The following is a 21900-nucleotide window of genomic DNA, read 5'->3' as shown; positions in this document are numbered from 1 at the left end:
CTTGGTGAGGGTACTGTATGTGAAATCCTTTATTTTTTGTTACACTGTGGTCAGTCATGAATTTGAATTTATCATTTTATTGGGATTATATCTTAGTGTACACAAATGCCATGTAAACAAGTTGCTGAATTTTCTCATGGGCTTGTATACACTGTGTGTACTCCCTGTTGGTCCTGGTGGTACCACACAGGGCTTGTGTCCAAGGTCCAACATTACAGCCAAACGGGCCGCTGTACACACATGAGACAGGACTTCCCCAGCAGCTGGAGAAGTCCTCGTGGGGACCAGGTGTCCAGGCGCCGCCACCAAGGATGCAGGCAGGCAGCAAGATGTCTCTTCTTAGTAATGGACGCTGCTGATCCCTGGTGTCCCTCCAGAGCCCTCTGCTTCAATTGGCGTCACTCTCACTTTCTAGGTTGTGTTTTAGGAGCTTCTAGGACCTGACTTTTCGCTGCCGCCCATCACGGCTCCTTGGCAAGCTGAGGTGTCACAGATGCCGGGGGTCCCCTGAGCACCAACAGCACCAGGAAGGCCAGGGTCTCCGGGCAGCCCAGGCTCACCGTGGGCACCGTCTTGGCCGTCTTTGCCCACACCAGGCACACCTTGGGGTCCTTGAGACAGAAGGAAGATGCATGTAGATGTAGTGAGATAGCCACAGTGGGACTCCCCGTCCACCTGCAGGCCTCCCCACGCTCTGTTACTGGCTTGTCTCCAAACCCTGGAAGCCAAGGGAGGAGAGCCCAGGCCTGGAGAACTGCAGGGCAGAGCCCCTGGGTGGGAGGGGCGGCGAGGCAGGGGCAGGGTCTGGGTCTTATCCAGAGTGTGGCAGCTCAGACTCTACACTCAGAGGAGTGCATGGGTGTGGTGGCAGGAGTGAGAGGTGGGGATACATGGGGAAGGATGGACGGGGAGCCAATAAAGTCCCACCTAGAGGTCACCTGATTGGGGGTGGTGGTGGAGGTGGATCAGCAGAGGAGAAGCCAGGAACCTGGGATGTGGCCAGGAGAGGAGATTGTGGGGGGAGAGGGGGGTCGGTTTGGGGGGAGGCCCTGCCCCCCTGTGGTGTGGACTCCCAGGATGTGAGTGCAGATGAAAATGATCCCAAACAGTCCCCCAGAAGGCTGGGGTGGGGTGTGGTGGTGTGGTGGGGCTGGCCTTCGCTGGGGCAGCTCTTATATTTGACATTAAAATTTAAACATTCAGGGGGAAAAATTTTTAATTCAGGGTACTTGTGGGTCCATTAAGAGAAAACTCTGTTAGAATTTAAGTGAAATGGATACTAGATGGCTTTAGTTAAATACTTTAAAAGAGTCTGCTTAACTAAAAGAGCAGGAGGCCCTGTCTATTGGCAAACCGTTCACGTATTGAAGTAGTTGTCAAACTGTCACGAACCTCGCCTCAAAAGCTTCGCCCGAGAAAGCAATTCCTTTATCAGACCTGAGACACTGCCACCCAGTGCTGCCCCACACAGGGAGGGAATTGGGGAAAGGCGCCAAGAAACAAAAGTGGTTAAAGACACTGGCCCTGTACCTTGGAGCCCCTGGTCTCCGTCGGGCCCGTCCAGACCCACGCCGGCCGTGCCTTTGTCTCCTCGGTCCCCTTGGCTTCCTATCAGAGGGATTTGACAGAAGCAGGTGTTGAGACTGCGGAAGGCTTCAGGGCAGCAGCGACAGCCACACAGCACGCATAAGGCTCCGACACGGGGAGCCCTGCACGCATCCCAGTGGCCATCTCTTATGGTGTTCATTTTGTTCAGAAGTACTTAAGCCTGTCACACAGTTGAGCATTCCATTTGTATCCCTATTTTCAACATGGCCCACAAGTTGTGCACAGGTGTTTTAAATGTCCCTCTAACTGTGGGATCCTGGCCGCCCCCCTCCCACCAGTTCTGGTCTTTGCAAAACCGAAGTCTCCGGAAAGGAGTCCTGTTTGTTGGCCTGCGCTCTTTGTGAAGCTACGTTCCTGGTAAGCAGGACCTGCACTGAGGCAGTGACCCTTGCAGACAGCATGGGAGAAGAGCCTTTGTCTGATGCGAGACAAACTCCAGCTCCCTCCATGGGTATCAGGGAGCCTTCCAATCTCGTTGCCTCTGCATTAGTGAGCAGTATGGGCCAGGTGAGCAGTGTGAGGCCAGGTGAGGAGTATGGGCCAGGTGAGCAGTGTGAGGCCAGGTGAGGAGTATGGGCCAGGTGAGCAGTGTGAGGCCAGGTGAGCAGTGTGAGGCCAGGTGAGCAGTGTGAGGCCAGGTGAGGAGTATGGGCCAGGTGAGGAGTGTGAGGCCAGGTGAGCAGTGTGAGGCCAGGTGAGGAGTATGGGCCAGGTGAGCAGTGTGAGGCCAGGTGAGGAGTGTGAGGCCAGGTGAGCAGTGTGAGGCCAGGTGAGGAGTATGGGCCAGGTGAGCAGTGTGAGGCCAGGTGAGGAGTATGGGCCAGGTGAGGAGTGTGAGGCCAGGTGAGCAGTGTGAGGCCAGGTGAGGAGTATGGGCCAGGTGAGGAATGTGAGGCCAGGTGAGGAGTATGGGCCAGGTGAGGAATGTGAGGCCAGGTGAGGAGTATGGGCCAGGTGAGGAATGTGAGGCCAGGTAAGGAGTATGGGCCAGGTGAGGAGTGTGAGGCCAGGTAAGGAGTATGGGCCAGATGAGGAATGTGAGGCCAGGTGAGGAGTGTGAGGCCAGGTGAGCAGTGTGAGGCCAGGTGAGGAGTGTGAGGCCAGGTGAGGAGTGTGAGGCCAGGTGAGGAGTATGGGCCAGGTGAGCAGTGTGAGGCCAGGTGAGGAGTGTGAGGCCAGGTGAGCAGTGTGAGGCCAGGTGAGCAGTGTGAGGCTAGGTGAGCAGTGTGAGGCCAGGTGAGGAGTGTGAGGCCGGGTGAGCAGTGTGAGGCCAGGTGAGGAGTATGGGCCAGGTGAGCAGTGTGAGGCCAGGTGAGGAGTGTGAGGCCAGGTGAGGAGTATGGGCCAGGTGAGGAGTGTGAGGCCAGGTGAGCAGTGTGAGGCCAGGTGAGCAGTGTGAGGCCAGGTGAGGAGTGTGAGGCCAGGTGAGGAGTGTGAGGCCAGGTGAGGAGTATGGGCCAGGTGAGCAGTGTGAGGCCAGGTGAGGAGTGTGAGGCCAGGTGAGCAGTGTGAGGCCAGGTGAGGAGTATGGGCCAGGTGAGCAGTGTGAGGCCAGGTGAGCAGTGTGAGGCTAGGTGAGCAGTGTGAGGCCAGGTGAGGAGTGTGAGGCCGGGTGAGCAGTGTGAGGCCAGGTGAGGAGTATGGGCCAGGTGAGGAGTATGGGCCAGGTGAGCAGTGTGAGGCCAGGTGAGCAGTGTGAGGCCAGGTGAGCAGTGTGAGGCCAGGTGAGGAGTATGGGCCAGGTGAGCAGTGTAAGGCCAGGTGAGCAGTGTGAGGCCAGGTGAGGAGTGTGAGGCCAGGTGAGCAGTGTGAGGCCAGGTGAGGAATGTGAGGCCAGGTGAGGAGTATGGGCCAGGTGAGCAGTGTGAGGCCAGGTGAGCAGTGTGAGGCCAGGTGAGCAGTGTGAGGCCAGGTGAGGAGTATGGGCCAGGTGAGCAGTGTAAGGCCAGGTGAGCAGTGTGAGGCCAGGTGAGGAGTGTGAGGCCAGGTGAGCAGTGTGAGGCCAGGTGAGGAATGTGAGGCCAGGTGAGGAGTATGGGCCAGGTGAGCAGTGTGAGGCCAGGTGAGCAGTGTGAGGCCAGGTGAGGAGTGTGAGGCCAGGTGAGGAGTATGGGCCAGGTGAGCAGTGTGAGGCCATCATCACACACAGGCCACCAGGACTGCTGGCAGGAATGGCCTCCCCACAGGGCATGCTGGGTCCTGCCGTGCCCCTGACCTGTGTTTCCGGGAGTTGGGAGCTTAGCACTGACTGGTTTTGCCTGAGGTTCTGCACTGCACAGTCCCAGATTAATGTCATAGCCACCCTTGGGCACCACCCCTGAGGAGGTGATGCCACCCCTGCCCGGGACAAAGGCCCATCCTCAGGCGGGAAGCGGCTGTGTGATGACCGTTGTGGCTGCATTGCCGCGCTGGCTTGCTGAGAGAACCAGGAAAGGTGATCAACTCTAGTTTTGAATCTTATTTTCAGAAGTAGTGAGGCTTTTGGATCCCTGTGCGAAGAAAGCCTGTCTGCTCTTGGTACCCGGACAGACATCCAGGCACCAGAACCGTCTCCAACACCACGGAGGGGTGGGCAGTAACTCAGGGCCAAGGTCGCCTCTGGGACGAGAAGGTGACCTTGACATGCTCACCCTCTAATGTTGGAACTGCTCAATCTCTAAGCCAGCTTTCAGAAACACAATTATTTGGTCAATAAATTGGAAGGAATTGGAATCGTGAGCCCCACTGGCTGTAGGCCGCCTGTGCTGGCAAACTTCGCATTTTAACGTGAGCTCAGTGTTAAAGGCAATTTGGGAAAAGGTCCGTGGCCAGTATCTGCCACGCTGGTGTCCGCAGGTCCCCAGGCCACATTTCTGTCTGGGCACAGAGCGCCCTGTGGCATGCGCGTGGCAGGGCCACTCCATGGGTCCTGGTGGGCCAGGCCAGGATTTACCTCCTGTCTAAATTACGTTCCCTAGTTCTTCATAGTCCATAGGAGGTTTTTGAATTTTAAAATTTCTGCCTTTTGCAACAGCAGTGGTTGTATTTTCATGAAGGTGCATTCTATTAAGTATAAAGAGGCCCTGATCATCCATTTTCCACGTTTAGTAACCCTACTCCCCAAAACATTGGTCTGACTGGAGAAAACATGCTATTTAAAAATGTACCTGCGGATGAATAAGGAGTTTACTGTGCTGGGCCCAGGGCGGGTTCCAGCAAAAGCTCAGCCTTTCAGAGTGTTGTGCGGAGCGTGGACAGAGGAGGGCAGCGTGGGGGGACCCCAAAGCCAGTCAAGGCCAGAACGTCCACTGGCTCGTGCCTGGGTGACTTCGGGTCCCTGGGGTCCCTCGGGTTCTCTTCCCTCCCTCACCCCGCGGAGGAGACATCTCTGTGGAGGGGCAGGTCTGGCTTCCAGGTGGGGCTTTTGTGGGGCCGCCTGAACTCACCTCTGGGTCCGGGGTCTCCCAGCTCTCCGGTGGGACCACGATATCCTGGGGGCCCCCGAGCACCGGGGTGACCAATGGAGCCTGGAGGCCCCGGGGGACCCGGGGGGCCGGCCGGGCCGGGCCGACCGATGGGTCCTGGAGCTAACGGCTTCCGCAGGTGAGCAGCTAACTGTGCAATTTGTTCTTTGGGAACAGAGACGCAGCCGTTAGTCAGGAGGGTCACCGGTGCTTCCTGCAAAGTGAGGGCTGCTCTGCCTCTCAGAGGCACTTTCTCAAGGGACTGGGACTGGCTCAGCACTGGGCTCGTGACGCATGCGTCAGACCTCCTCTGCGTGCCGAGAGCAAACACAGGCTGGAGAGGAGACCTGGTTTTCTTAGAGCTCCTTAAGACCCGCGCATCCGAGTGGCCAGATGTCCACTAGTTCGTCAGAGCCCAGAGGGCACAGCTGTGTGCCCTCGTAACTATCTTCTTCAATGACACGGGACATGCAGGCGTGGTGTGACCCTGCCGTGGGCCCCAAGGACCCGGGTCAGCACGGGGCGGTGCTGGTGGGAGCTGCAGTCCAGGCGGGAAGTGAGCACTTACCGCTGACCATGCCCCCGCACAGCTCCCGGATACGCTGCTCACTGGCTTCTTTCCCCTGAAATTCACCCCAAAGTTTGTCAGCGTATGGGGTGGTGCTGGCACCTCTGAGGTCCCCCGACTGTCACACTCTGAGAGGAAGGCCACATACCGGGACTCCGGGCTTCCCGGTGATTCCAGGCATGCCTTGCACCCCCTGGAGGCCTACGGGCCCAGGCAAACCCGGGACGCCCTCCACACCGCTGGTTCCGTTGGGACCCTGGATGCCTTTCGGGCCCAGTTCCCCTCGACTGCCGGGCTGGGGAGAGACAACAGACCCTGATGGTCGGGGCAGCCACCTGGCTTCCGGGGAGCGAGGTTGGCGATGATGGGCCGTCCTTTGCCTTTGTGTTGGACTGTCTGGCAGCTACTCACCTCTCCTTTGGATCCGACGGGGCCACTGGCTCCCTGCAAGAGAGAGGTGAGCATCTTAATGACTCACATGAGAAACATGGGTCAGTTAGCTCCCGCAACCTGGGCATGTGCCCTGACCAGGAATTTAACCTGAGACCCTTCAGAGTGTGGGCTAGTGCTCTAACCACGGAGCACCCCGGCCAAGGCTCTACTGATGGTTTTTAACTTAGTTTCCCTAGAGGTGTGCTGGTGGCTGCACAGGACTTCCTCATGTACATGCTCACTTGTTCCCACTCTGTTGTTGTCACACATGTGCCTCAATCCCCTCTCCGGCTGCGCCCCTGGAAGCCGCCTGCCTGGGTGTAAAGGGGACATAGTTTCCACCAGACACCCGAGCGGCCGTCTGGGTAACAGCCCGTTGAGGCCAAAAGGGAGACCAGGAGCAAGGCTTTCAGCTCACACAGCCTGAGCACAGCCGGAGCGGTTCCCCGGCTCGAAGGCATTGCCTGCCAGTCAGATGAGCGGGCGGGGGGTTCCCAGGGCCCGTGTGGCAAGGCTGTCTAGGAAGTCACACATTGAACAGCACACACACGGAGACTACCTGGCTGCAGATGTAAAAAGTCTGCCCTGGGCATGAGGCTCGGCCGGAGACAAGGATGCTGCCTGAGCCATGTGGGTCTCACAGAGGAGAGGCTCACACACGGGACTAGGAACCCCGCCATGTGGGAGACAGCAAGACCCTTTCCACCCCGCGACTGCTCCCTCGGTGTCCAGGGCAGATGTGCATCTGCCAGTGAACTGAAGAGTTTACTGGAGACCTAACCTGCTCTAACTCAGCAGAAGCCCAGTTTTCTTCCATTAAAACTCAACTGTGGTAATTCACTCCAATGGCCACAGATGGCGCCCTTTGTAGGCGGTGTCACTGCAGGACAGGCCTGTGGCCACCTCTCCCCCCAGGACAGCACAGGGGACAGCAGTGGCCTGCCTCGCTGACCCGGCTTGGCGTTGTTCACCCTTGCTGGGACCACGGCTGGTCCCCGAGCTGGCCAGCCTGTTTCTAGTTTAACAGTGAAGTCAACGTGATCACACTCACCAGTTCGCCCTTGTCCCCGGGAAGACCATCAGAGCCAGCGATGCCCTGAAAGGACACCCAAGTTAAAGGGCTGTTCATGCCAGAGGGGGCTCCCAAAGCAGGCAGGCCGACACCCGCTGATGGCGTGAGAGGCTTTTCTTCCCAGGAGAGACCCCTTGGGCTCAGATTGTTCTAGGTCCCCGGCCAATAGAAGAAGGGCCAGGTGCTGCTGGAGGTCGGAAGCAGAGGCAGGGGTGCAGGCCCATCCACCCCCGAGGTTCCAGGGAGAAAATGCTGCCTAGAAAAGCAGGGGGAACCTAGACCTGCCCCTGCCACTTCCCAGGTCGGCAGGGAACACCCCCTCCGGAGAGAGTCCCCGAGGCAGCCGAGGACATGGGGTCGGCCGCCCCGCCCCATCCCAGGTCTGGCTCTGGGGCTGGGTGCCCAGAGCTGTCTCACCGCTGGGAGGGAGCGAGGAGCAAGTGAGAGCCTTGGACAGAGATGGAGGAAGGACATTAGAAGGGAGCCGCTGCCCGGAGTTCAGAGTGGGGCAGCCGCAGCTCACCTCGTTTCCCTTGGGGCCTGTGACTCCTCCCGGGCCCTGCAGAGAGAAGGCTCGGTGTTAGAGGAATTAGGGAACTAAAGATGTGTGCTCCCTCCCTGGACGCTCAGTCCCAAAGCTAGGCTCGTGTGTGACCCCTCTGTGCGTGTCCCCTCGAGGTCTCAGGGTCTTCCCTCGCAACCGCCTGTCTCATAGGGGCTGAGCAGCATGGCTCGACTGTTTCACAGGCGTCTCTAATTTGGCCTTGTTTCTAACACCTTCACACACACAATCCTGGGCCGATTTCACGTTAGGATTGCTGAGTCAGAGGCTTGAGAGCCCTCAGGCTGTGAGGCTGGGGCCCTGTCTGGGAACTGTGAGGTAGCCCTACAACATCAACATGCAAATGGCCCATTTGCTCAAACAGCAGCATGAGAACCAAAGGGACAAGTCTGAGACTGCCCGTGGGTGACTGGACCACAGGGCGGGCCTCTGAGGAGTTCGGGAGGGGCTCAGCCTCCCCGCTGAGTCCTTGTGCTGGGAAGCATCCTGCCCCCGAGCTTCCCCCTGGAGGCTAATGAAGGGCGTTGTCTCTACCACAGGCCAGTGGTGTCATGTGTCCCCAGCATGTCGGGTGGTGGCTCAGGGCCTCCCAGGTCGCAGTGATGTCTGGAGCCAGGTGTGTCCTTTGCAGGGCCTTGGGTACCCGCCTGAGGAGCCCCAGGTGGAGCAGGGTCAGATGGCCAAGGAAGACGCTCAGGGCTCCCACAGACTTGGTGTAGCATGGCCGGGCTAGGCCACTGCCTCCTCCCAGAGGTCCTCACCAGCCGGCCTGGGACCCTCTGTGCCCCACTGTCCTGGACAGGAGGGACCCCCACGCGAACCTACTGGCTGTCACAAGACCACTAGGTGAGTCTAGGAGAGGTGGCCACAGGGGCAGTCCAGTGGTTTAGAGTGAGGTTGTCATGGTTATTTCAGAGCAATGTGACCCTGTGCCCAGGAGCGCTCAGGCACCCCTGCGAGGACAGCCACTTACCCGGTCGCCCACGCTGCCGCGGAGGCCCTGGGAGCCTGGCAGGCCAGGGTCCCCCATGCTACCCTTCCAGCCCTATAGACAAAGACCAGCCGGTCAGCACCCACAGGGAGCCCAGCAGGGGCCCTCCCTGCCCAGTTGGCCCACCTGGGCTCACTGGGCACAAACCCTGGCCCCAAACCTCACCCACCTGGAAGCCTCGGATGCCAGGGGCCCCAGGAGGGCCTTGCGAGCCCAGAGCCCCCTGAAATCAGAAGGAAGGTGAGTCCAGCTCTGCCTCCCCAGGGGGTGGGCAGACACAGGCACTGGGCCCCAGCCATGAGGCCCAGTTGTAAGGGACAGAGGTGGGGGATGTCCTGTGGGTAGTTGGGGGAGTCCCAGAGGTTAGGTCAGGTACACTGTGGGACCTCATGCAGCAACAAGACTTGGTGCCAGGACCTGACACCCAGGCCTCTGGGGCTGTGGCTGGTGTGGTCATTGTCTCCCTCCATGGCGGGGACACCGGCCTGGGGAGCTCCCACAGCACCTCCCAGGGCACGAGGCGGGGTCGTGGCTTTGTCCCCTCAGCACTGACGTCTCAAGAGCAGTACCGTTCCAGCCTGGCCCTCACCATCTCCTAAGTTTCCCGTGCTCAGCCCATTGATGCGTCCCAAATGCCACCCCAGCCCACACAGACAGGTCACATGGTGGTGGCTCCTGGCCAATCGCCCCCATGCTCGTCCCCCACTCACCGCTGAGCCCCTGTGGCCAGCCTCCCCGCGCTCCCCAGGCACACCAGTGTCTCCCTGGCCCAGGGAAAGAGAGGGAGGAGGGGTCAGCAGGGTCTGTGCCCTTGGGTGTGGGGTGAGGGTGGGGGCTGGGATACTCACCGGGATGCCGGGCTCTCCTAAGGGGCCAGCCTCGCCCAGCTCTCCAGCTCTGCCCTGCACAGAGGGGGACCTCCATTAGGACTCTGGGCTGGGCTCCTTCCCCCTCACCCCTCTGGAGAAAGAAGCCACCTACCAGTTCTCCCTTCTCACCCTTGGACCCTGCTCGCCCAGGGAGACCCTGCAGGACAGAGGCTAGGGGTCAGAGCTGCCGAGTCCAGTGGGGAGCACATGGACCGGAAGCAGAGAACCCCAATGGCTGAGGAGCTTCTTTTCACAGAGACCCCTGCACAAGCCCCAGCCAGGGACCCCAGGAGACGCCCTGTGCTGGGAGCATCCCCTGTAGCCCCGGCCCCATGGGAGACCCACGCACTCACCGGCAGCCCACTGGGACCCTTCTCTCCTGGGGCACCATTGCGACCAGCCTCTCCCTGTGGGAGATTCGGGGGTGATGGGGTGCTGAGGCCCAGGAGGCTGAACTCCCCACAGACCCCCTCCACCCTTCCAGGCCACTGGCCAAGTACCCACCTTCTCACCATCCTGTCCTGGCACGCCATCCCTGCCATCCTTGCCTGGCATGCCCTGGGGATAGACAATGGCATGAGGTCTGACAGGCAGTGTCCCCCACTCCACACCCCTCCCCTGTCCCATCACCCTCCAGGCCACCTGCTTGGGCAGTGCTCCCCTCCCCACACTGACTCTGTGCCTCCTGAGCCAGGGGACCCTGAGCTGGTTTCATGGCTCAGTGGCCACAGTTTAGTAACCTGTGCTGCCCTGAGACCACCCAGGCGAGGGGGCATGGGCAGGGAGGGGGCGCGGGCAGGGAGGGGGCATGGGCTGGGAAGGGTGGTGAGGATGCACCCTGATGCTCATTGAGCGCCTGTGGAACCATGTGCCACCCTCCACCTCTGTCCACACTCCTCACAGTCCCTAGGGGGTCCTGTTTTACAGATGGGGAAACTGAGGCTGGGGCCAGGCCTGTCTGATCCCACATTTGTGACTCATTTGGAACTGAAGGCATAGCTGAGTTTGGGGAAGGTAGGGACCGCAGTGTGCCTCTCGCCCACCGCCCTCAGCCGCCTCCCCGCTCAGGTGTCCTGCTCAGGGGCACGAGGGCCTGAGCTCCAGGAGGGTGGGGAGGAGCCCAGAGGGTGGGTTGAGTGTGGGCAAGGGGGCATGGGCCAGAGGTTGGGTGTCCTGCATGTGTGTTTGCTGGTCCTACCCACCTACATCTCACATGCCCCAGATTACGGAGAAGTTCAGCCAACTGCCCCGCTGGCCCTGTGGCCTCTGCGGGTCAGGGTGGACACAGGATGGTCGGGCCCATGAAAATGAAAACTGGGGGACTGTTCAACCATGATTATGTGTTTCCAGAGGATGACAGCAGAGTGCTGAGCCCCGTGAAGGCCACCTGCCCCTGAAGGCGGGGACATGGTGCAGATGACAGGAAGCATTGAGTTGGCCGAGAGTAGCAGCAATGCGGAGCAGACAGTCCCTCCGTATAGGGGCCAGGCCGTGGGGACTCACCGGCTCTCCCACAGGCCCCGCCACTCCGGGGACTCCTTTGGGACCAGGTCTGCCCTAAAAGACACGCGAGCCATTGCAGTTGGAACTGTGAGGGACGTCCCTCCCATATTACCACAATCGTTCCCGGGTGACCTGGGGCGGTGGTCCTGGATCCAGGTGTTGTGCTTGGGTCAGGGAACAGCTGCGTTGGCCAATCCCCGTGCAGGGCCCTGGCTTTGGGCCCTGTGGACACTGCAATGTTGGGTGGCCAGCTCAGTCCAGGAAAGAACTGGTCAGTGTCCGCAGGCAAGTGCCAGTTTAGGGACGGTCATCCAATTGCCTGATCACCTCTCGGCTTTACTTAGGTTTGCTGGCTTAGCACCAGATGTGTCGGCATCGGTGTAACTTCATCTCACAGCTGTGCAACCTTGGCACAAGGTCAAGAACTGCTGCCCAAGCCTCTCGGTGGATGTGTGTCCGTGGCCAGAATTTGCACCCAGGAGTTGGGTCCTATGGCCCAAGCCCACTGCTTCGGGGGCAGGGGGACTTGTCAGATGACCATAGCTTCAAGGAGCTGCTGGGCAAATGGGGTGGAGGGCTCCCAGGCAGGCCAGGCCCCTACCTGCCCAGTGGCTCACCCCACCCACCCGCAGGAAAGGGCAGTCACCTGTGTCCCATGGCATGTGACATCCATGTGTCCTCCCCCATCCCCCCAGACCAGGTTCTTTTGAGGAAGGACCCAAGCTTCTCTCACTTACGAGGTCACCCTTGGGCCCGTGGAACCCCTCTGGGCCTCTCTCGCCTCTGTCACCCTGAAATGAGAAGGGGGGACAAGGACAGAGTTCACAACTCAAGCAAGTGGGAGAGCTAGACTGAGGCGTGACTGGCAGGATAAGCCTACAAGTGGTCAGAGGTGGCAGGGCCGAGTCTGCTGAGGATCAGAGAGGCCAGAGGAATGCTGAGCACACCTCACTCCATTCCAGAAAGAGAAAGTGCAAATCTTCCATAAAGGACAGACCCACTTCTTTGATAAGCTCTCTCCCCAGGTGTACCCACTGGTATGGCCAGGTGTGCCCACAGAGCAGAAGGGCTCAGCCCTGGGAAAGTACAGTGAAGCCCAGTGGGGCTGGGAGGCATCTGAGTGAGGAAGAGGGAAGGGAACAGGGAGCCTGGGCCTGCATGGGCCCTCTACCCCCAGGACTCACACATACCGCTTTCCCAGGGGCTCCTGGGATCCCGGGGGGTCCTCGAAACCCGATGGGACCCTGTAGAGAAGAGGGGGCATCTGGACCTCACTTCTGAACCTGGCCAGCGTCCCACTGCTCCATGTGGAAGGCCCTGCCTCAAGCACCCCTGCAGACCTCTCCTTAGTTAGCCGCCTAGTGGTCCCCAAGCCCCTTTCCATGTTTGCCAAGGCCTCCCTATTGTCCCATCCTCCTGGACCTGGGCAAAGAACCCTCCACAGCCCAGCTTTGGAGACGACCCCTCTCTAAAAGCTCAGAGGCAGCCTTGCCAAGTCACACAGCCCATCTGTGGCCACTGGGGAGGTCTGGAGGTGGCCCCCCAACCGCCTGTGCCGACGGCCTGACCCAAAGACCACCACGTGTGGGCGGCTCGGTACTGGCGGGTAGGTGCTGGCAGACTTACCCGATCCCCAGGGGGCCCAAGCGGCCCTGGCAGTCCTCGGAGCCCCCGAGGACCCTGTGGGGAGAGAGCTGGAGATGCAGGGCCCAGGCCAAAGACCCCCAGGACTGCTCCTGCCCTGGGAGCCACTGAGTGGCCCTGGTGGCTTCTCTAGAAGCCCTCAGCCTCAGCTCAGGCCCTGAGAGGTGGGGCCCCAAACCCTTAGGATTAGCACCCTGAGAGGAAGGGACCATCCCCCACAGCCTCGAGCTGTCCAAGGGGCTCCCATCCCACATTATCATCCTGTCCAGACCCTCCCCCACTCACCTGCAGCCCCACTGTGCCAGGAATGCCGGGGGACCCAGGGGGGCCAGGGTCACCCTGCAGAGGAGGCGGAGAAAGTGATGTGATTGTGGTTGGGTCAGCCCCAAGCTCTCACAGCCCCTTCCATGCCCACCTGCCCCGCCCCTCATGCTGGCCCGCCTCCAGAGACAGGCTCCTAGCCACTCCGACACTTCCTCCTGGCTGGGTGGCCTGCTCTGCTGCCCACGTGGCAGTCTGGCCACTCCCACCATCCTGGAGGGCACCCGGCCTCAACCCCAGCCTGTGGTGAGGAAAAGATGCCCTCCACGGGCAGTGTCTGTAGGGACGGTGGCAGGGCTGCTTGGGGCCACTTTGAGCTGAAGCCAGCCTTCTCTGGCCAGCAGTGAGGCCTGCCCAGCCTGCTGGGGACGTGTGCATAGAAGCTTCTCAGTCAGGCACACCCTCGATGCCACCGCAGCCACTCACCCACCACCACCACTCAAATGCCCTCCCCTCCAGCTGCCACCACCAGGGTACCTTCTCGCCGTCTTTGCCGACTTCTCCTTGTTCCCCTTTGTAGCCGGTGGGTCCCTAAAAGCCAGTGGTGGGTGATGAGTCACAGCCTGACACCCCCTCTCCCCCGACAGCCCTGAGCCAAGGCCTCATGGGGAGACAGCCCAGGTTGGGACAGGGCTGGTCACAGGGGTGCAGCTGGACTGGGAGAGAGCTCTCTCAGCAAGCATGCCAGCTGACTGGAGGGGTAGAGCAAGGCCCCCAGGCAGGGTGGGAAGCCAGCCCCCATTTCTAGACTCCCATCTCAGCCCACACAGGTGCTGGGCTGCCTCCTTCAGAGTGTGGAGGGGGGCTCAGGTCTGAGTCACCCTGTGGCCACACCACTCACCTTGAACCCTGGCATTCCTGGGGGACCGGGAGGCCCTGGCGGGCAGATGGCCGGGCACTGTCAGAAAATAGAGTGGTCAGACCCCTCCCAGACAACAGGGACCCCATGGGAACTCTGAGCAAGACCCCCACACTGAGTTCAGCACCAGGGACCCTGAGATGGGCAATTCCCAATATGAAGGGGTCCCCGGGGCCACACGGGGCCTCATTCAGGGCTGCCCCAGGCTCTGTAGGAGCCAGACCTCGGCCTCCTCGCAGCCTGGCTCCAATTTCTCAGCCTCAGTGTAGGCGCCACAGGTTCAAGGCAGCTATTCAGTGAGTGTCTGCAGCCTCACAAAGGCGCCTTCATGCGAGCCCCACTCCCTGCAGCGAGTGAGCAGCAGGCGTTCCCCTGCACACGCTCTTCAGGAAGGATGTGTCCCTCAGGCACAGACTGATGCTCCGTGTTGAGGAGGCTGTGGGGTGGGGGCCTAGGGATTCTAGATCATTCCACGGCTGATTTGGCACGGAGCCGAGGCCACTGACCACAGTGTCTGGGCGGACCCATCGGCGGCTCAGCCATTGTTCTCATTCTGGAAGATGCCCCCTCCTTCTGGGATGCGGGTGGGACGAGAAGAGATGGCAGACAGCCCCAGAGGGCGAGCCAGCTGCCAGCTCTCCCTTCCAGGGCATGCCGACCGCCCAGCAGCACGGGCGGAAAAACAGATCTGGCCCTGCCACCGCTTCCCCTTTGACACGCGTGATGAAGCTCTAAGGCCAAGATAACAGTGAACAGTCCGGAACCTTGTGTGATGGGCACGTTCTGTCTGCGGGCCATGCCGCCACGGCCAGGCGGATGGAGCCCTGGAGGGCGGCTGGGCTGAGGGGCTGGACTGTGCAATTGGGTTTTGCCTAATTTGGATTCTCGCTGTTGCGTGTGGCTCCTGCAGGGCTGGACTGGGACAGGGGTGAGGTGGGCGGAGGTGGGGGGCGGCTGTGCCCAGACCCCATCTCTGCCTTCCTTCTGGGAGGGAATGGGCTGATTTCCCAGATGGATCTCTGAGGCAGGGGATCAGGCCAGAGCCCCTCCCACCAAGACAGGCACCCCAGCTCCGTCACAAACAACACCTACCTGAAGGTCAGTAGCGCCTTCGGGGAGGACCCCTGGGTGACCCTGGAACAGAGATGGCTGACTGTGACACTGCCCACCCACCTTCCCCGCCTCTCCATCCCCAACACTCAGGGACCATTAGGGGCCTTGGGCCCTCATCCCTCCTGTGGTCAGAGCTGAGGGCTACTGGCCCGTCTGCAGGGCATGTGACCAGGACAGAGCCCTGACCATCCACACCCTCTGCTGGGCCTGGACCCAGTCGGAGAGAGTGTGGGCACAGATCTTGGGTGAGGGCCGGGGGAGGGGTGCTTGGGGACAGAGGACCAAGCCCACCATGCAGTCATCCAGAGCCTCTGCCCAGTACTCACAGGGGGTCCAGGAGGTCCCGGAGGGCCAGGCAGGCCTGGGAGTCCAGAGGGTCCCTGGAGGATATTATGACTTAGGTGTACAGGCCCAGCTCCCACCTGAGGTGAGGGGACCAGCTCCTTCCAGGGAGAAGCCTCTCTGGATTGTGTCCTTGGGGGGCTGCTCCCAGCTCTGCCTACCTCCCCCCGGCCTTGTCCTAGGGTCTGTGGTCCTGCGGTCGGGCCTGTCCCAGTCTCTGGATGTCAGCCACAGCTTCCATCATGAAAGGGAAGGGGGATCCAGGGGGTGGAGGCAGAAAGGGAAGGGTGGAAGGGTGGGAAGCCCCTGATGGTTGAATTCGGGGGTCTTGGCAAGCAGAGCGCCTGCTCCCAGCAGTGGGGAAGGTCTGAGGCAGCCACTCACCGGGGGGCCCCGGAGGCCGAGTCCACCTGGGAGCCCGCTGATTCCTGCCTCTCCCTGGAGGTAAAGAAGTGATGGGTGGGAGTCTGCACCTAAGGGCTTCAGGGAGCTGAGGAGTCAGAGCCCACTCCCAGACCCCCATGCAGGGTCGGTCTGCCCTCTCTGAAGGGACTGAGACTTCAGGGGCGCCATGTCTCTGTTCCCCCCCCCAGAATCCCCCAGCACTGGTTGGGCGCCTGACAGCTGGTTGGCTCTAGGTGCGGTGGGCGTGCTTGGCTCGGGGCCACGAGGGTTGTAGGTACTCACAGGGGGTCCGGGGAGGCCTTTGCCCTGCAAAGCCAAGCATGGGGTCAGAGCTTGCTGGGGACAGGATGGGTGTGCCCACCCCATTCTCCCCCTGAGCCGACTGGGTGGGTGTGGGGAAGAGCAGCTCAGGGGGTCTTGGTGCAGGAGAGCCTCCCCCACCCCCTGGGGGGAGAGGGCCTGGGACCTCACCCTGGTCAGACCCTGCAGCTCCTCAGACTCCCACCAGGAGGAGAGATTGTACTCACCCCAAGCCCGGGTGGCCCCGGGGGTCCCAGACTTCCCTGAGAAGGAAACGGTGTCAGGGATGGGATGGGCCCAGTCAACCCTCCTCTGTCTGCAAACCTGTTCCCCTCCCTCCCAGATCCATCCTACAGCTCCTCTGAGGAGGGGTCGCATTTTACAGAAGACAGGGCCCTGGGAGGGCTCCCTCTGCTGCCCCAGTCACCTGGGACTGGTCCCAGCCCCGGTGGTTGAATTCAGAGGTCACTGAACCCTCCACCTTGGCCTGCGGAGGAGCCCAAACCTCGGGCAGCCCAGGTGCCCGCCTGGCCCGCCAGTCCTCCTGTCACCCAGCATCTTGAAGACACGGTCCTTGTACTGAGGCCACTCTCCTCCCGGGTCCTGCCCACCCAAGGCTCCCTGCAGAGACCCTGGAGTTCACCTACCGCCATCCACTGGGCACCAAAGGACCCACTGGCCACAGTTGCCACTCTCGCCCTTGTCCCCACTCCTACAGCTGAGTTCCCTTGCATCTCTCCCTTGGCCTCCCTGCCGTCTGCACCCCAGGACTGGGGGGACAGTCACTGCTCAGAATGGGGAGGGGACAGAGTGCGGGGCTGGAGAAAGCTTTCCTGAAGAGGCTGGTCGGTCAGGACATGGGCTTCAGGAAACGATGGTCAGACTTAGGGCACAGCCTGGGCGACCCTGGGCCTCTTGGGTGGGCACAGAGACAGAGGTGGTGGATCACCCGGGGAGCAGAAGGGCACGTGGGGTCCATCACCCCCAACCATATCAGCCTCCCCAACGCAGTCTGAATGACGGGACTACTCTGCCCAGAGGTGGGTGTGGAATGGGGGGCCAAGCACTTGCCACCCTGTGTCCCCCTGCTATCCTGCAGCCCTGCAGGGCCCCCCAGCCCCGAGCTCGCCCCTGGGCTGAACTGCAGCTGCCTCCCATGCTGCTGGCACTCACCCGCTCTCCAGGGGCGCCCTTGGATCCAGGTGGTCCTTCCCTACCAGTCAGACCCTGGGAGGGAGGCAGGGCTTGAGGGGTCACATGGAAAGGAGGTGCCCCCTCCCCCGTGCAGGGGAAAAACAAGCCATGGGTCCTTCCCTAACTAAACTGAGTCCAGAGCGGCCGAGAAGACCCTCGGGCCTGGCGCCTTCCTGTGCTGGCCATCCACTGTCCACCTGGGGGCCCAGAGCCTCTGAGGGACAGAGAGGCAGCCAGCGGGAACCCAGCGCCTGGAGCCGTTGCTGGCGTTGGCGAGCCCAGAAATCCCTTCCAGACCTCAGCCCCATGGTCTTGGGGCCAGGCCTTGAGCCCCTGATGACCAACAGGTGAGCTCATAGGGGCCTGGATAATGGGTGTTTGTCCCAGATAAGCAGGAGCTGGTGGGACTTTCCCCTCTGCTGTGGGCGGGCTCTGTCCTCTGCTGGCCAAGGCCAGACTAAGCTCTGGGATAAAGGCCAGAGCAGGCCCAGCTAGAGCAGCAATTAACCCTGACTCCTGGGCGCTGGGGAGGAACCCTTCCAAGCCCAGAGGGGAGTGGGGCTCACGGGAGGGGAGAGAGGAGAGGCACACTCACGTCCACGCCAGGCAGCCCGGGCAGCCCGGCCTCTCCTGGTTTCCCTGGCTTCCCTGCGGCCCCTTTTGGCCCCTGTGGGGGAAGGGCAGAGGCGTGAGGAAGGGTCCAATGGGGAGCCTTGGCCTCACCAAGAAATCAAGTGTTTTCCAGTTCAGGCACCACCTACCACACAAGAGGGGCCTGGCCCTGTCTGTGTGCTGCAGATCCTACCCAGCTGGGGTCACCTGCCAGCCCCTCACTGGCCCCAGGAGGGCATCCCTCTCTAGCGGACCCCTACTTGCTCACATCTTCAGGACATCCACCTGGACATGTCAGCCGCTCCGGCCAAGGGCTGACTGTGGGACCCTCAATTCCTGGGCCCACACAGCTCTGTGAGGGCTCACTTGGGGACCTCTGGCAAACTTCCCTGCGGGGCTGCATTCCTCGCCTGCCCAGGCACTGGCCCAAAGAAAGCTTCAAAGCCAGCACCTCCCAGAGCCTCGCAGACTCCTACACACACCCTCCCTCCCACCCCTTCCTGGCTCAGCCCTGCTCTGTAACCCAGGGCCCAGTGTGGTGGGAAGGGGTGTCAATGACCCCTCTGTTTTAGGCCCACGCTCCCCTCCTCCCCTCCAGACTGGAATGGGCCATCCCTCCCCCACCACAGCCAGGACACTCACCGGGGGCCCAGGCAGACCCGGAGGACCAGCTTCTCCCTGCAGAGGGGGAGACACCTTATGTGACCAAGGGTCCCCTGAAGACCCCGCCCCAGGGGAGCAGTGCTGGGTCCCCAAGGCCCTGCCCCAGAAGACAAACCGGGAGCCCCTCACCCCATTGTCCACACCTAGGGCACCTCCCCTCTAGGGCCAGGTGCTGAGGCAGGCACTGGGGAGAAGGGCTAGCTGGACAGGCTGGGCTCAGCCCCGACATGGCCTATACTGCTTTTGGGGATCACTTTGAGGGCTCAGGGTCATGACCCCCAGGACCAAGGGGAAGGCTCCAAGAAGCCCTAGCTCCTCCACTGCTGGAAAAGCTTCAGGAAGCACTGTGGGCGCTGAGAGGCCTGCTGCCCGCATCTGTCCAGAGGGGCAACCCTAGACCCATGCGGTCCCAGAAGGCAGCCCAGGCCTCCCTGCCATGACCTCCAGGCCTAAAAGCCTTTAACCGAGGCTCCAGGCAGGTTTGAGTGGAAGAATCCTCAGGAGGAATGATCGGCTTGGCCCGGGAGCCCTGGGGTGCCAAGTGCCCAGCCAGGCGGGAGAGGTGTGGGGTCTAGGTTGAGGGGGAGGCTCAGGGCCACCTATGGCCAGGCAGGGCCTTGGGGACTCAGAGGGGATACTATGGGTGAGGAAATGCCTTGGAGGGGCCCCCTGCCTTTCGTGGAGGTGGCTGGATGGAGGGGTTTTCACCCCAGACGGCCCCTGGGGGTCAGGCTGCAGGATTTCAGCTGCCTCCCCATATTTCTGGCCTGGGGCACCTACCAGGGATGCAGTGCAGGCCAAGCCCCTCCAAGGCTGGCGTCAGCCCCCAGCAGCCCCATCAAGACCCACGAAGAGGGTCAGGCCCTGCATTTCCACACCCAGCCCCCAGAATACAGGAGCACAGACCCTGGGGGGACCCAGAGACACACACCTCAGTGCCCACATTTCCAGTCCAAAGACCACCATGCAGCCCCCCGCCCCCCCGTCCCATGCAGTCCTCGTGGGGTGTGTCCCAAGTAGGAACAAGGATTGTCTTTGTTTCACATGCCACAAGGGTGCTGGCTCATCACCCAACATCACCCAACCTGAAAAGTGGGACTTAGTTTTCTCTCCATCAGGCCCAGGGCTTTGTAAAGGTTGGAGCCAGAGCTAGAACCCCACAGAACCCTCCTGGGCCCTCCCCATGCCCCAAACTCACATCAACGCCATCTTTGCCTGGCTTTCCAGGTGGCCCTTGGGGACCAGGAGGACCCCGAGGTCCCACTTTCTGAAATGGAGAAATGTCATTAGGCACCTGAAACTTTTCATCCCTCCCCCTCGAGGTGGGTCCCCTGGTTGGCTCTTGGGTCAGTCTGACGGAGTGTCCCTTCTTCCCAAGGTCGAGCAGCACTGGGGCCTGGCACAGGGGCCCATGACCCCAGCTGGCTTCAGCGATGCTCCCCCCCTCCCTCACCGCCCCATGCCACTGTCTACTACCTCATCTGTACAGCCAGGAAGGGCTGTGCCCGCCCACAGGGAGCCTGGAACAAAGGCCACATTGTGGTCTCTGGCGGTGGCGGCACCCTAGCCTGGGAGGACCAGGCAGCCTCCTGGGCTCATGCAAAGGAGGTCCGGTGTCTGTGGGCTCAGCCTGGTAGCCGCGACAGGTCTGTGCCATTCTCCACATCCCAGGCTCACTCGCTGTCTGGCCCAGGTGGCTGGGGTGGGGGGCGGCCCCCAGGCTGCACTGCTAGATGTCTGACATCAGAGCCCTGGACCCCCACCCCAGTCCGCTGGGGCGAGCCCAGCTCTCCTGCGCCCCGTGCTCACCTGCGCCTCTGTCCCGGCCAGGAGCTGCCCGAGCAGGAGCAGGGCCAGCGTGGGGGCTCCAGCCATGGCTGCATGCGCTGTGAGTGGCGCTGGAGGCGCGGCCAGGGGCTCTGGGGCTCCGGGTTTGGAGGCGGGGCAGGTGGTGGGCAGGTCGCCAGTTCCCACCCCTCTGGCTGCACACAAACCCCCCATTCAGCGGGGCCCACCAAGGTGGGCAGGGGCTTCCGTGCTGCCACCGCCACTGCTACTGGAGCCTCCCAGTCCAGACTGTGGGAGGAAGGCTGGGGCCAGCGGGGGTCGGGGGGTGGGGGAACAACCAGTGGCATTTTTTTGGTCAGCCTCTGAGTTAAAATTACCCCGGACTGGTGAGTTAGACACATACACCTTTTAGCAACAGAGAAAGATGCTCTTTTCTTCCCTGCGCCTCCCCAGGGTGTGGAGAGCCCCACACTGAAGGGCTGCTGTGGTGAAGGTGCACCTTTAGTCTGAGAAATGGAGTCTGGAAGCTGCCTGCCCTTCCCCAGGCCCCGAGTGGGTCCCAGGCTGCCCAAGGCCCAGGAAGACCCCAGAGAAGGTGAGTGCCCCATGCCAGGGTTCAGACCAGCCCCCCCACAGCCCTGATTCTTGACATGGGCCCCGCCATGGGCAAAAGTCTAGGGCCATGCCTGCCAGGTTGGGGACACTTCCTGTTTCAGGGCCTTACCCCAAACTTTATACCGAGTGGTCCATCCACATGAGTCATGGCTGGCAAAGGCCTAGCTGTCCCTGGCACCCCTCATCCCAAGGGAGAGCAAAGTGGTGGCTCTGGCCGAATGGAAGGAGGATCACCAGGATCCCGAGGCCTGAGCAAACAGTGATGAATAGGGACTCTAAGGCTGAGTCAGGTGCTCTGTTTCCCACAAGCCCCTGGCAGCTCAGGGGTCCCTGGATTTGGGCAAACTGATTACTCACTCTGGGAGGGGAAGGGGCAGCATCTGGGGCCAGGTGGCCTCCATGGCCACCCTAGGAGCCTCTCCAACATCCAGGTCACCTACAGGCCCACCCCAAGATATCTGACCATTTAGAGGTCATGGCACACCGTGTCAGCTTCATTTCCACATGTGGGAACGCAGGACTTTTTAAAAAATATATTTTTTAAATATGAGATTTTATTGATTTCAGAGAGGAAGGGAGAGGGAGAGATAGAAACATCAGTGAGAGAGAGAATCATTGATCGGCTGCATCCTGCATGCCCCACACTAGGGATCAATCTGCCCTGACCGGGAATTGAACCATGACCTCCTGGTTCATATGTAGATGCTCAACCACAGAGCCACGCCAGCCAGGTGGGAACGCAGGACTTTTGAGACGATGTGAATTCAAATGAGAGGCGATGGATGAACCAGGAAAGGGAGCCTCAGGGAAGCACCTGGCTACCAAGAACCTCTTCAGGCTGGGCCACACCCTCACCTGGGAGGGAGACGTGTGAGTTATATCAGGAAGAATCCAGAGAGGCTGAGCTCCTGCCCTCCAGCAGAACCGGAGCCATCCTGGGCTTCATAGATAGCAGCGGGCTGGGGAAGCCCTCCACTGCCACCCCAAGCCCGGGGT

At 61.2% G+C, this 21900-nt stretch overlaps 1 protein-coding gene across 2 annotated transcripts; it reads right to left on the bottom strand.

Annotated features, from left to right (window-relative positions):
* Window positions 1-15: 15 nt before the first annotated feature.
* COL9A3 (collagen type IX alpha 3 chain) lies at window positions 16-20391 on the bottom strand. 2 transcript variants are annotated; one of them, XM_080684208.1, is made up of 32 exons: window positions 20311-20391; window positions 19700-19768; window positions 18481-18516; window positions 17822-17893; window positions 17206-17259; window positions 16260-16295; window positions 16015-16038; window positions 15712-15765; window positions 15312-15365; window positions 14965-15006; window positions 13855-13911; window positions 13491-13544; window positions 12978-13031; window positions 12675-12728; window positions 12239-12292; window positions 11786-11839; window positions 11049-11102; window positions 10050-10103; window positions 9899-9952; window positions 9658-9702; window positions 9525-9578; window positions 9387-9440; window positions 8846-8899; window positions 8659-8730; window positions 7647-7682; window positions 7103-7147; window positions 6031-6063; window positions 5768-5914; window positions 5620-5674; window positions 5034-5216; window positions 1531-1608; window positions 16-611 (listed from the first exon to the last, which is right to left on the bottom strand). In XM_080684208.1, exons 1-32 carry the CDS (start codon window positions 20374-20376, stop codon window positions 424-426), a joined length of 2040 nt encoding a protein of 679 aa, XP_080540334.1. In that variant the 5' UTR covers window positions 20377-20391; the 3' UTR covers window positions 16-423. The 2 variants fall into 2 exon arrangements, with proteins under 2 accessions (XP_080540334.1, XP_080540335.1); XM_080684209.1 differs by lacking the exon at window positions 9658-9702.
* Window positions 20392-21900: the final 1509 nt, after the last annotated feature.

The sequence above is a fragment of the Plecotus auritus genome (genome assembly GCF_963455305.1).
Source record: "Plecotus auritus genome assembly, chromosome: 8".
Lineage (NCBI taxonomy): Eukaryota > Metazoa > Chordata > Mammalia > Chiroptera > Vespertilionidae > Plecotus > Plecotus auritus.
Note: the sequence above shows the minus strand (reverse complement) of the source record. Positions and strands in the feature narration are given on the sequence as shown.

What these genes read in the sequence shown, in the direction of transcription:
- COL9A3 (XM_080684208.1), bottom strand. Translation starts at nt 20,376, where the DNA reads ATGGCTGGAGCCCCCACGCTGGCCCTGCTCCTGCTCGGGCAGCTCCTG. An exon ending in CAGGCAAAGATGGCGTTGAT is followed by an intron (nt 18,517 to 19,699) that starts GTGAGTTTGGGG and finishes CCCCCTCTGCAG; the next exon opens with GGAGAAGCTGGTCCTCCGGG. An exon ending in CCGGGCTGCCTGGCGTGGAC is followed by an intron (nt 17,260 to 17,821) that starts GTGAGTGTGCCT and finishes CCTCCCTCCCAG; the next exon opens with GGTCTGACTGGTAGGGAAGG.